The 13,700-nt window shown below is 37.7% G+C and overlaps 1 protein-coding gene across 1 annotated transcript; it reads left to right on the forward strand.

The window, feature by feature from the left end:
* Positions 1-147: 147 nt before the first annotated feature.
* psen1 (presenilin 1) lies at positions 148-12,437 on the forward strand. The gene is made up of 11 exons (XM_033987916.2): positions 148-263; positions 937-999; positions 4,266-4,609; positions 6,454-6,595; positions 6,828-6,895; positions 6,979-7,199; positions 7,567-7,665; positions 7,754-7,843; positions 8,859-9,032; positions 10,889-11,001; positions 11,694-12,437. The coding sequence occupies exons 2-11, from the start codon at positions 964-966 to the stop codon at positions 11,847-11,849; spliced, it is 1,443 nt and encodes a 480-aa protein (XP_033843807.1). The 5' UTR covers positions 148-263; positions 937-963; the 3' UTR covers positions 11,850-12,437.
* The last annotated feature ends 1,263 nt before the right edge of the window (positions 12,438-13,700 follow it).

The raw sequence follows: 13,700 nt of genomic DNA on the forward strand, positions 1-13,700 counted from the left end.
GACTAGGCTGATGGATTGAGTATAGACTTCTTGTAGATTAATCGAAATAACCGTGCAAATGATTTGTTTGTAATAACCAAGCTCAGGCTGTATTTTATCAGACACGTTTCGCTCCCTGTGGATCTGTGAAAGTGGTTAACACCAGCGACCGGAAGTTCCGCGAGAAGACAGGAACAACAAAGAGGAGAAAGTGCCCGGGTTTTAAATGCACTAAAGACCACGCCACAAATCAACACCTACAAACAAACAGCTGCATGTAACAGGTACGAGTGCTCTTTTAAAAACCCATTTTTGTGATTGGTGGTTGAAGTTAGCTGCGCGAGTTTTCTTGTGTAAAGTGGCTGCTGAGCTCCGCTGCGGCTAACGAGCCATTTTAGCGGTTCTCAAAATAGCGATATAAATCCTAAAAGTGATCCACGCCAAATGAGAACACCGAATTTTCCCATACTGACGATCGGTCTGGATTGATTGACTTTTCATTCTATTGTTCTCTCTCCGAGTAGTACGTTAGTTCAGAGTTGATCCAGCTATTACACTCCGCTAAATCACTCACTTTTACTTACAGGTGGGCTGTCAGACAAACGACAATACCAAGACGTAATTATGTTATTTAGCCAATTACTCAGGCCAATAGAGGCATTCCGTCGGACTTAATACATTGTAAACATGTCCCTTTTTAATAATTTCTTCTCTATGCTATATAAGAAAGAGTCTCATACATTTCCATTCTGTTCCCACCTATTCATTGACCTGAGGGCTTTTAAAACTATTAAACTTATCGCCCATTTCACATTAGTCATTTTAATTGTGAGAAACTCGTTCACCCTTTTTACCATTTTACCATTGAACTATAGAATGACTTTAGTAACTGCAAAATTGATATCTTACTGTTTAGACGGGCACATTTCATTTTCTAACAGTGATGCTTTTCTACAGATTTGAAGAACTTCATCACAGTTGGCCATGGCGAACAATGCTGAAGATGTTGAAAATAACATGGTCAGTACACAGTTATATCAGTGTCTTTTTTTGTTCACTTTAGGCTGTGGTAACATTGGTAACATATTCCTCTTATGTCACACAGGGCTTTTGTGAAATACTGCTTTGCTCCTTGAGTTTAATGTAATTGCCGGCTTCACTAATGACAAGATTATAATATTCGGACAAGTTATGACTCATGTGCTCTTTAGACTCCCCTATCGTTACCAGAATGATGTTTGCTCTCTCACTGTGAGAAGGTGTGGTCTAAAAACTAGCATAGGTCTGTTTCCTGTGTTGCAAAGCATTGTTTAGCATAATGCATACAAGATGCTATTTATGTGTGTGGCTTTATAAAGTAGTTTGTTGCAAAAAATTTAGCAATACTTTGTACAACATTGACTTATTTCTTCATTGTGAGGCAGGGTCATAGCATGTCAACATTTCTGTTAGAGCAAGTGTGTGAGGTGCAAACTCTGCCTTAGTTGCCAAATGTTTTTCTGTGGAGTCTTGTTTTGTCATGTCTCGTATCAGTAGTAAATGCCCGTTTCTCTTTTTATGCCATTGTGAAATTCAGGCTTTTTCTTTTTCTGGTTAAGACAATGCAGTGTTTGGGTTATACACTTCTTCTGTATTATGTTGTGACAACATTCCTCTGTTCCTAGTCATATTACATTAATGGGTGACTTCAGAAGTGAACCAAAAATGTCAATTCCATATTAGGGATGGGACGATATTAAATTTTAAACTCACGATTATCGTGGCCAAAATAATCGCGATTAATGATATTATCGCGATAATTATTAACCTGTTAACGTTCTGACGGCCCGGGCCTACTTTACAACTTTACAGCAATGTACATACACGTCTGCGTCACCCACACAAACAATCTACACATCAAATGAAAGCTTTGGCGCTTGTCTTTCTGGATATGCCATTATATACCATTTTCACCTGCAATCACCACAGTGCTGACAGGAAAGATGTTTTTATAGAAAAGTCACAAAGTGTGAATCTGGACTTTGAGCGCTCTGGTTCTGTCAAACATCAACACTTAATTTTTTTAATTAAGGCACTTTGGTGAATTGGGAAACGAGTAACGAGTGGATGCAGAAATGTGTGCATAATGTGTGTTTTGCGTTTTAAACATGATGAAACGGACAAACCAAAGGGAGTACGTGATCGAGGACACTGTGGATGTTTGTACAAGTTAAACTAGAGGCATCTCGGACCCGGAACGGTTCAAGGCAAAGAGTAAAGATCCTACAGTGGACTCAGGAGTAAAGGACCTTATTTTTTGATGGATTGGATGCTGTTCTCGATGGGTAAGCGTGGTTTATTCTGCTATTGACTTAATTGTAGGTAAAATATACCGTGTATAATCGTTAGCTTTGCTTCTGTGTGTATAGTGCACATTCGGACCATGCACTCTGGCACATTTGTGTTCAGCTGTATGAATTAGACTTAATTTGTCCATTGTTTAAAAGGTGTTGTTTTATTCTGCAGTTTGCATTATTGTAGGTAAAAATCTAAGATGTGCACACATTAGCGTCTCATCTGTGCGCACTGGTGAGGCGCGCACTGGTACGTTCCTGTGGAGCGTTACGGATCAGACTTTGTTTATTGTTGATATCTGACAGAATATAGTTCAGACATAGATAAGCACAGAAGCTACAAGTGTCATTGCTATGTCAGAGTGGGCAAACACCACAAACTAACATCTAAACGTTGTTTTGGAACTGGAAACATGAGGCAGTGTGGTGCCGTAAAGGCGATTATAATCGTGCACGATGATCGCGATTATAAAAAAATGCCATGAACGATTAATTGCGGACCTTTTTTATCGCGATTAACGATATTATCGTATATCGTCCCATCCCTATTCCATATATGATAACAAAAACAGAATTTTAGGCATAATAGTAGAGTTAATATATTTTAATCCATAACCTTTCATATTCATTATAATGCTTCATGCACTTAAAGGTGTGATATGTAACTTTTCTGTGGAGAAATTATTGCTTTGCCTGGAATATTCCACAGTGGGGCATTGAATTTATCTATCATGTATTACAGGTGTTTGTTTTTTTTAAATACATATGAGTGGGCTCGCCTCTAGTGTGTAACTTGGCCTGTTGGAGTGACCAACTTGTCTTCAGGGAGATTGACAAGTTTATTGTCATACTGCGGAAAATTACAAACAAATCAATGACATGACCAGCAAGACTTCCAATCCTTCCACCAGAAAAGTTGCATAGTGCTCATTTTACTGATGTGAAAACTACAACTATTTAGTAGAAATCAACTCATTTTACTCATTAGATTTCTATCTCAACTAATAAAACTGCACACTTTTTTGTAGTGTAGTGTCATCCAGCCCACACTGCTCCAACTATTTAATGCTGCTATTATTCCACTTCCAAAGAAACAATGGTGTGAAAAAGTGGGCTCCTTCCCTTTACAATAAAGAGCTCTGCAGCCTTCACTGTGCAGGTCTCTGGAGGTAGATTCTCATGCAGTCATGTTTACCTGCTCAAATTGCTCTGTGTTGGAGCTCCTGTCTCCTGTCTGGACTTGCTGACAGCCTGACAGTTCTGGTTCAGTCTCTCTGGTTTGCCTCTTCATCTTGTTTCCTTAGGGCTGGGTATGGAGGGAAAGAGGATAGAGAAGGAGAGAGAGGAGAGGGAGTGAGGGAGTGGGGATCCTCTGGGAAATCTGAATGTCTGTGAATGTGGAGCAGTGGAATGCAAACACAAGATGGCCTTGAAATGCTACTAAGTGATCTGTAATTTTTAATCAAATAGAACAGATCACGACAGTGTCGACTGGAGAATCTTCTATACTGGAATGCTGAATGAATATGCAAAACACATTTTTTTCCTGGGAAGGATTACATTACAGTTGCTACAAGTTACTTCATTTTAAAGTAGTGCAATTAATCAAGTTCAGTCATTTAATTGTCAGGTATATCATTGTTAATAATGCTTAGGTTTTTTAATAGAGGTTCAACAGCTATGTCATATCAATTTCTTCATGTTGATAATGATGGATTTATAGAAACAACTGGTTCTTTATTTTATTTTACCTTCTAATGAAGAATTATGATAATCATTGTTTGTGTTGAACATTTTGTGCATTTGAGTATGGTGGAGTTCAGAGCCTGGATATGGCCTGTTGCATAAAACAGTGAGCTGAAAACCATGAATATCGATAAAGACGTCTTCACATTTGTTTAAAAATACTTGTTGTAGCATATTTTTGTATTAAAGATTTGTATTGTGTTACAGGACCAACAGGAGACCAGTGCTTCTCCAGAACCAGCCCCCCCACGGCCTTCCGAGTCCGGGCTGAGATCCAGAGGAGGGTCTGGGGCGGGTGACAGAGGTGGAGGAGGAGGTGATGGAGGAGGGGGAGGAGGGGTGGAGGGTCCAGAGCAGAACGGACAACCCCCAGCGGTGACCAACCCTCCTCGTGTGGTGGAGGCCGAGGAGGAAGAGGACGAAGAGATGACCCTAAAATACGGAGCCAAACACGTCATCATGCTTTTCGTTCCCGTGACGCTGTGCATGGTGGTCGTCGTGGCAACCATCAAGTCTGTGAGCTTCTACACCCAAAACGATGGACAGAGGCTGTGAGTGCATTTACTCAAAAATATTTATATATGAAAAAACACACACGGTACATGCAGGTGTGCTAAAAATGTTGCACTAATTATCCTTCAGAATGAGAGTCAGAATTAAAATCCAGTCAGGCTTTGTTAAAAACTTGGGCTGTTTGCCAGAAGATCCTGTCTCTCAAACATAAATATCTAGATAAGATCGACTAATATAAATTCTGTGGGAAAATTCAATTGTTAAAAGAAATTTAGGTTATCTCCAACAGTAGTCAAAATAATTAAAAAGTAATGCCAATATATAATATTGACATTACTTTTTAATGACAATATAACCAAGAAGATCTATTATCAACAGAGAAGTCAACTATTGAAAGCAAAAATAGAATCTCATTTGCAAAGGCAAGACCTTTATGCAATACTATGTCATGACCACTAGATGGACCTAATGTAATTTAAAGTTCTCAAGGGGTCTGGTTTGGTCTGGTATTTCTTAACTGTTAGATTTTAAGGTAATTAGTCCACAAGGCAGGTATTTTTTTTCTCTCAATTTCTCTAATCTTTTAATAGTTACAATTTTGACTTTCTATGTAAAAGCTGAACATTTTGAACAGTTTAAATCTCCCCATGGTCCACTTTTGAGTCCCAACCCATAATTTGAGAACCTGAGAACATTAGAGCAGCAGTCAAAATAAAATTGTGCAGAATTGGCCTTCGGTTTTGGACCACCAACTATCGTCTTTGTGGATCTCTAACCAAGGAAGCCATGGCCTGACCCGCCTTCTGGCCCTATTTAAGCATCAATCTACTGTGGTGGCCATAGAGAAATCAAAACTATTATCAACTAAATAAGGTGAAGAAGTGCAGAGAGACTGTAACCGCACACTTTAAAGCAACAGGGAACATCAGTGTGTTGAAAGAGAAACCACAGTTGTCCTTGAGGAGCACTAACAGACTGAAGAGTTGGCTTTTTTTTTTTTCTTTTTCTAATGACCTAATTTCTTCTAGTTTTTGTTTATATTTCCTTAAGTTTACTATAATTTGCTCTTTAAAGAGAGAACTTATAATTTGAGTGTTTATGGAAATTTTATACTACCTTATGTTCGAACCACGATTAAAAGTTTTTGTGTGACTGTATTTGGGGGTGAAATTGTGGAATGGTCTGAATTTACAACAGAAGCAATGCCAAAGTACCAGTATTCATAATTGTATGTTGTTATATAAAGCCATGGTGTGTTCTGAATACAGAGAGAAATTAGTTTAAATGTATAGTCATATTGAACTTTCCCTGTATCAGTGCTGGTTCTGCTTTATGCTTATTGTTTCCTTACCATTGCTGGTATTCTTGTTCTTACCATTTTATTATTATTGAGCCCGTTTTTGTTTTTTGTTTTTTTGCAATGTTCAAAAATGCTTAATACTACTTATATTAACACTGTACATCAAAATTATTGTGAAATGTTCAGTAAGTGTACTGGCTACATTAATATTCATTAATCATTAATCAGTATTTATTAATCAGCTCGAAATAAATAAATTAAATTAATTGAAATGATATGCTACACTAGTGAAAACATTCATTCTATATAATAGCCCTTGTGTATATGTGAGATGTGGCTTGTGTCCAAGTGGCATACAGCCTATGGTTACTTTCAGTCAAAAAGCAAAGAGGAAATGAAGGGAGCAGTGTGTAAATGTATGAATTACAATCTGAAAATATCAATTGTTGAGATTTTACCACATGATTTCACTGATAACATTATTACCGGTACTTTAGTCATGCTTTAGTCATTTAAACTTCATCACTTTTTAATGTAATTATTATTTGTGTCTAATTTGTTTGTTTGTGTCGACATTCCCAGAATCTACACTCCGTTCCCAGAGGATACAGAAACAGTGGGGCAAAGAGCGGTGAACTCCATTTTGAATGCCACCATCATGATCACCGTCATCATCGTCATGACACTGGTGCTGGTGCTGCTCTACAAGTACCGCTGCTACAAGGTACTCCAGACAATCAAGGGAAACATTATTAGTCGATTCAGGATGTAAATTATAATAATTATGTCGTATTAAAATGTATTACACTTGCTGTATGTTATGGTTTGAGGCTAGGACAGTACTAAACACTGAAGGTTAAAGCTACTACAGTTTGAACATAAACTTTCTCATTTCTACAAGTGTCTACATGTTGTTGTCATGTTAAGTCTAATTCTTGCGATCCTTATCTCGACAGGTGATCCAAGGCTGGCTGTTCCTTTCCTCTCTCCTTTTACTGTTTTTCTTCTCCTACATCTACCTCAAGTAAGCCACTCCCTCAACATCTTTCCTAAATCTTTCAGTAGACCAAGTTGATTAAAATGTATCAAATGTCTTTTGGCTCACAGGGAGGTTTTTAAGACCTACAACTTGGCGATGGACTTCTTGACGATTGCATTGATAATCTGGAACTTTGGCGTGGTGGGTATGATGTGTATCCACTGGAAGGGCCCCCTGAGACTGCAGCAGGCCTACCTCATCATGATCAGCGCCCTTATGGCTCTGGTCTTCATCAAGTACCTGCCCGAGTGGACCGCCTGGCTCATACTTGCAGTCATCTCTGTTTATGGTAAATCAGTTATGTCTTTTGTTGACTTTTGAATTACAGTACTTAAAGCTCCGTTACCTACTTGTAATGTTTCAAGGTGTACTTGTGTACTTTGCATGTAATCAATTACATGCAAAGTACATAAAGTACACTGTATTTATTTATCAAAAATGCAGTAAAAAATGTGCGAAGGTCACAGGTCTCACATGTTACTTGACCTAGTGGTGTCACTTTAATGTTAATTGCCATACTGTGGAACATTCTAGTAGTGCATCTTTAATTTAGAATGCTTCTTCTTTGTCTAACCATTTTAAGAACTGATTCAGCGTCTATGAATATCAGTTGTTCTACTTCTTTTTAATTGCTGTGCTGTTTGTGTCTGTTGCAGATTTGTTGGCAGTGCTCTGTCCCAAAGGTCCTTTGAGGATCCTCGTGGAGACGGCTCAAGAGAGGAACGAACCCATCTTCCCGGCGCTCATCTACTCTTGTAAGATATAAACAATATCTATATTTTATATCAACTACAAGTACTTTGTATTGTATAATGTTTAAATATTTTGTTCTGTTATTCCTAGCAACAATGGTGTGGCTTGTGAACATGGCTGACACTGATGGACCTACAAGGAACTCAACAGGATCTGCATCTCAACAGGAAGCTCAACCAGGTGAGACAGAAAAAAAGTAATCTAAAGTGGTTAAAGATAAAAGCTAATTATACATTTTATATACAACACAAGTACTAAAATCTAAATCTGGTAGTTTAAAGGTGCACTGTGTAACTTTTCAGGTGGTTTGTCTCCTGCTTGTCTCCATGAATGTTCAACAGTAAGCTTGCATTTCTATGGAGACAAGATTTTTTGTGCAATGAAAACACTTGTAGTTGTTGTGCGCCTTTAATGGTAGTTACTATGACTAACCATTTCTTAGCTGTAGTTCTTTCTTGCAGTACTTCTATTGGCTCTTCTGTTGTTTATTTCCTCCATTTTATGTGTGCATTTAGACATTTCCCATTTTTCACAAACTCGTTCGACAGCCAAATTACTGTTTTCATTCACCACTGATTTTATAGACTGTAGTTGTATGTCTTTGTTGCATAACTGTTATGTCATAATTTATGCTTCAAGTACAATCAGTCATGTTACTTTTCACTGTGCTGAAATGCAGTTGTGGTGTTTTTAAAGGTCCTATATTACACAAAATTGACCTTTGTGAGGTTTAAGTCGTGACAATGTTGGTACCTCTTCAAAAACATATGATTTGTGTTGTGATTTGTTTCATCTACACTTGTCCATCCACATCTGAATTTATCCAATTCTAGTGTAGGTGTCTGGAGTTTAAAAACACAGTAGAGCACTTCCACAAGGTGAAACAGTGTTTTTCGTGTTAATCATTTGTGTATGAAATAAAACACAACAACATTATAAGATCAGAAAACAACATACTAGTAATATGGGCCTTTTAAGTCATATTTTGTTCTAAAAGAAGAAAAAAAAAACTATAGCACAATGGCGATTTATGATGGCTGGACAAATGGATCAGACGTCCCAAAAGTTAAATGTGCACCATGTCTGACCTGTCTCCAAACCAAATGCTTTTACTGACAGAGGATTGACTGTAGATCTTAATCTTAATTAATTGATTGAATGCACAGCCCTATTCTGTCCTGTCTCTCTCTTGTAGCTGTGGCGTCTCCAGAACCCTCCACCCCATCCCAAGACGACGGGGGTTTTACGTCGAACTGGGTCAGTCAGCAGGAACACCAGCTTGGCCCTCTCCAGTCCACAGAGGAGACACGGAGGGAGATACAACAGATGCCCTCCGCACGACCCCCACCTGATGATGACGAGGAAGAGCGTGAGTGTTCACAGAATACTGAACATACAATATAACAGCTAGCTTTGTTTTGTAATATGTATGTTGCAAGAGCAACTCTAAATTTCGTAAAACGTACAAAATATTCCTGGAAATGTCTTTAGTAAGTAGAACTATTTTGACTTTGCTTCATTACTTGTTGGAAATGGCAATTAAGGGTGCATTCATACTTGCATATAGACCACATCAAAACTAGAACTAAAGCCAGAACTAAACCTGGACAAGACCAAGACTAAAGCTATAACCAAACCAAGTCTGCATAAGGGCTAAACTGGACTCAGAACAGGACCAAATCATAGTAACTGAAACGTGCCCTAAAAGTATACATTGAAAACATTTCTAAATATAATTGAACTGACCTAAGCATTTTAATTTTGAATAGCTATGTACCAGTAAAGACTTTCTCCCTGTCTCTAAATTTCTACCACAAACCCAGTACATAAAGCCACTAAGCATTATCCACATTGCTCTAGTCTGTACATTGTTGTGTAAATATAAATACACCAACCCAAGCCTATGTAGCCGCCCTTAAGTCTGATGTCTTCACTTGGGTAACATCAGCAACACTCACTTAAAGGGGCAGGCCCAAGTTTATTTTTACTGATTGGGAATTTCTTTATACAGTGTCTATTGTAAAGGATAAGTACAGGACGACTTTAGGAACTGGATTTTTAAGGAAGAGATGCAAAACTGATTTAATTATAGGCTGTACAATTTATGATTTATCTTTTATCAGATTCTGTTGATGCAACATAGGAAATATAAAGTACTGAAATGAATACAAGTGTCACATGCCTGCAGTGGTCTTGACATGGTTGGCAGATGTTACAAAACACCCCAACACAACACCCCATGGGCACGGGGTACTTTTGACATTCATTTAATTGCAACCATTGAAATTGTGATTTTGATTCTTGTAGTTCAAATCAATTTTTGTCAGTGGGATGTGCAAATATAAAATCTTGTGGCCGTTCATTGAGCATAAATACACCTTCAAATAACCAAATGAATGTTTACCCTTTTAGTTTTAAATACCACTTAAAGGGTTGTCCAAACTTTTTTCACACTGGGCTTTGTAACCAATTTTACTGTAACCAATTTCAAATGGTTGCCGTAAAAATAGGTTGAGTCATTGAGTCACCACACATTTTAAGACTTTGTAAAATTCATTTCAGGTTTATATTTCATTGCAGTGTTTGTTTTTTAGGTTATGATGGTATTAAAAAAAAGAGAATGCAATAAAACTTTCATTTTGGTAATTCATCACAAAGCTTGTGGGCCAACAAAAATGTGTCTAAGGGACACATTTAGCCCCTGGACCTGCATACTTTGATAGTATCCAGATATTACCTATGCCAACTAGATCCATTTACAAAATAATTTGTATCTGTCATGTTTTCTAAAATGTGTGGCCCCAAAGTTTAGCTCAGTGGTAAAAGCTGTAACATGCATAATAGTGAGTTGTTAAGGTGACTTGCATTGGTCCCTATTATAAAGTGCAATTTGAACTTGTGAATTTCCAGATTGTCTGAGTGCCTCCTTCAGGCTGTAATCATCATCTGTCAGATCCCATAAAACATTTTAGGAATGCTTTTACGTGTTGCTTTTTCTGTTGAAATGGGCAAGTGCATAAATGCTGCCACCACCACCACCACCATACCATATGTCTTTTTTTAGTCCGCATAGATTAGGAAGCGATTATTCATGGCAATTGCTAGGTTACATGTCTGGACCTCAATCTAAACCTATGGTACATACAGTGTGCATAGTCATTACATTGCGAAATCTGATGTTTTGACTCTACTCCACCCTAAAATGTGGTGTTTGTGTGTGCTCAGGGGGTGTCAAACTAGGACTTGGAGACTTCATTTTCTACAGTATGCTGGTGGGAAAAGCCTCAGCGAATGGAGACTGGAACACAACGTTGGCCTGTTTCGTCGCCATACTTATTGTGAGTGAATGTACCTGCTCATTATGGCCTCTTGTGTTCCCTCATGCCTGATTGGTTTGGTACACTCTGTCAATCTCCTCACACCATGTTTATTGTCATTCCCCTCAATGACTCTGCCTTTTACTGGGACAATATATACCTAAAGTAGAGGTTCACGACTGACTGGAAATGATTAGAATGCTTAAAAAAAGTCAGAGTCAGAACCATTTTGTTCTAGTACAAAGGTCAGAGAAGTGGAAACGTTTTTTACTCAAATTATAACAACATTATTAACAGGAATTTAGTAAAACATATCAGACAAATGTGAAATGAATGTACAAAAGAGTTAAAATAGAAAAAAATACAACTTGTATGGTATCAAATAAAGGTATGAAATTATATTTTTTATTTTTTATCAACTCTTTTTGCATAATTATATATATATTATAAACAATATAATATTAATCTCTGCTAGTGCGGAAAGTCAGGGGGTCACAAAACGGGCACTCGTACCATATCAACCTGCACGAATCCATTTTAAAATAGTTAAACTAAAATTAAACCTGTAATTAAATTCTTTTCCAATATCAACAAGATTATTTATCCCAAGAAAAATTATATAAAATTATACTTATTAGGTATTGTTTTGTTTATGTGGATGTGAATATTAATTGAAAAACATATAATTTAATCTTTCTTCCTTGTCTCTTCAGGGCCTGTGTCTGACCCTCTTACTCTTGGCCATCTTTAAAAAAGCCCTCCCCGCGCTCCCCATCTCCATATTCTTCGGTCTGGTTTTCTATTTCGCCACAGACAACTTGGTACGGCCCTTTATGGACAAACTGGCCCTTCATCAGTTCTACATTTAGCAGGACTCTGGCCCTGAAACCCACCTCACCTCAACACAACGTACACTGCTCTCTCTCTCTCTCTCTCGCTAACTCAACCCTAACTCAACTCAACAACATGAGAGCGCCCCCTGCAGCCTGGAGGGGAAAAGACATTGGTGCGGTGTATGGACCCATCCCGCTGCCACATCTGTCTGAGAGAATTGATTGGAATACAAGTTTTCGTTGATCCTTTTCTTTTTGGCACGATTGTTGTTAATTTTAGATTTTAAATGACTTTTTTTCAAGGTCCGAGAGGTAACTACCGGATTTGATTTTTGGTTGACAAGATCTTGTGGGATCCAATACTAAATATTGGGAGTGTTTTACTATTATTTAACAAGGGAGACTTTATAAAGGCTACTCCCTGTGCTTCACAACCACCAATTCATTTCGGGGAATCGAACCATTTCTTTCTACTGTCGGCAAGTGAGCGGCTCTACTAAAGCGTGTGGGGGTTTGAAGTAGGTGCTTTGCTCAGGGACACTCTGGCGGTAAAGCTGTTAAAACAAAGGGAGACCATTCCATTGAGTCTTTCCTTAAAAATGTAATAACTTTTCACTATTCAAATGTTTTCAGTTGTTTTTTTATACCTGTGGTTTATCACCTCACAAGCGTAATAACTGCATTGCAGGCACAATTGTAAACACCTATGAGCTGAGAGTTCCTAAGAATTATTTTGCAGGTCTTTTGCAAAATGTTAAACACAAACCACTGCTTCTTTCTTGTTTTTCAAATGCCTCTTAAACCATTACTCAAGCATTATACCACTATGGTCATCTTGGACTGAGTGACTTGGAAAATGATGTAATTTAAAATGAATCCAAAAATCTCAATGAAAGATTAAGACCAAATAGCATATTATAAACACATATACTGCTTTGACCTTCATGAGATGACAGAATTATAAAAACAAATGCAAGAATCATGCTTTTCAGAACATTTTTGTAGAGGTCTAAACAACAGGGGTAGCAAAAAAAAAGCCCCTTGGATGCAGGTACTTTGGACGTTTGCATTATATCACATAAACAATTGCAGCCTTTGCGATTTACTAATTGCGACTGTTCAAATTGCAATTTCGATTTGATTGCAATAAATCTAGCTGCCGTAGCATCAACACTTGTGCAGTCAAACAAGCTTTAATTTACATAAGATCTATAGCTCACAGGTGAAATAAAACAAAAGTTAGAATATGAAAATAATAATATTCAAATTAACACTACAGTAATCTCATCTCAACATGATTTTGGAGACTTTTTAGACGATTTTGCAATATATGGTCTCCTAATTTTTTAAACATATTGACCACCTTCTCTATGGGAGATGTTATTGCTCCACGGTATGGCATTAAACATGTCATGGAGACCAGATTTAGATGGCACCAGGTCAGATTACTGGTGAGATCTGTGGAGAGGTGATTCTGCTCATGGTGATATCATATTTTTATGGGCAAGAAAAACACCTACAATTGAGTAAAACAGAACATGGACAAAGTTAACGCTTTGCTGTGGAACATTCCAGGCAAAGCAATAACATCTCCATGGAAAGAAGCAGGTGATAGATCTTCCATCAGAAAAGTTACTTAGTGCACCTTTTAATGTTTGAACTTGCATTGCATTTTTTCTTAAACGTGCCATTCAAACTGCACTCATTTAATCATAATCCTGCAACAATGAGCATAATGGGGAGCAACATGACACATTCACATCCGGCCCATGGCTTTGTGTACTGGCCGTCAGAGCTTCAGTGCCTTGCTCAAGGGCAACTCTGTAGTGTTTTAAGTGGATTTAAAAAAATGTACTTATTATTTACAATATTTCCTTTTGAAGCAAC

The sequence above is a fragment of the Periophthalmus magnuspinnatus genome, chromosome 22 (genome assembly GCF_009829125.3).
Source record: "Periophthalmus magnuspinnatus isolate fPerMag1 chromosome 22, fPerMag1.2.pri, whole genome shotgun sequence".
NCBI classification, from domain to species: domain Eukaryota; kingdom Metazoa; phylum Chordata; class Actinopteri; order Gobiiformes; family Gobiidae; genus Periophthalmus; species Periophthalmus magnuspinnatus.

What these genes read in the sequence shown, in the direction of transcription:
- psen1 (XM_033987916.2), top strand. Translation starts at nt 964, where the DNA reads ATGGCGAACAATGCTGAAGATGTTGAAAATAACATG. An exon ending in CAAAACGATGGACAGAGGCT is followed by an intron (nt 4,610 to 6,453) that starts GTGAGTGCATTT and finishes CGACATTCCCAG; the next exon opens with AATCTACACTCCGTTCCCAG. An exon ending in TGATGATGACGAGGAAGAGC is followed by an intron (nt 9,033 to 10,888) that starts GTGAGTGTTCAC and finishes GTGTGTGCTCAG; the next exon opens with GGGGTGTCAAACTAGGACTT.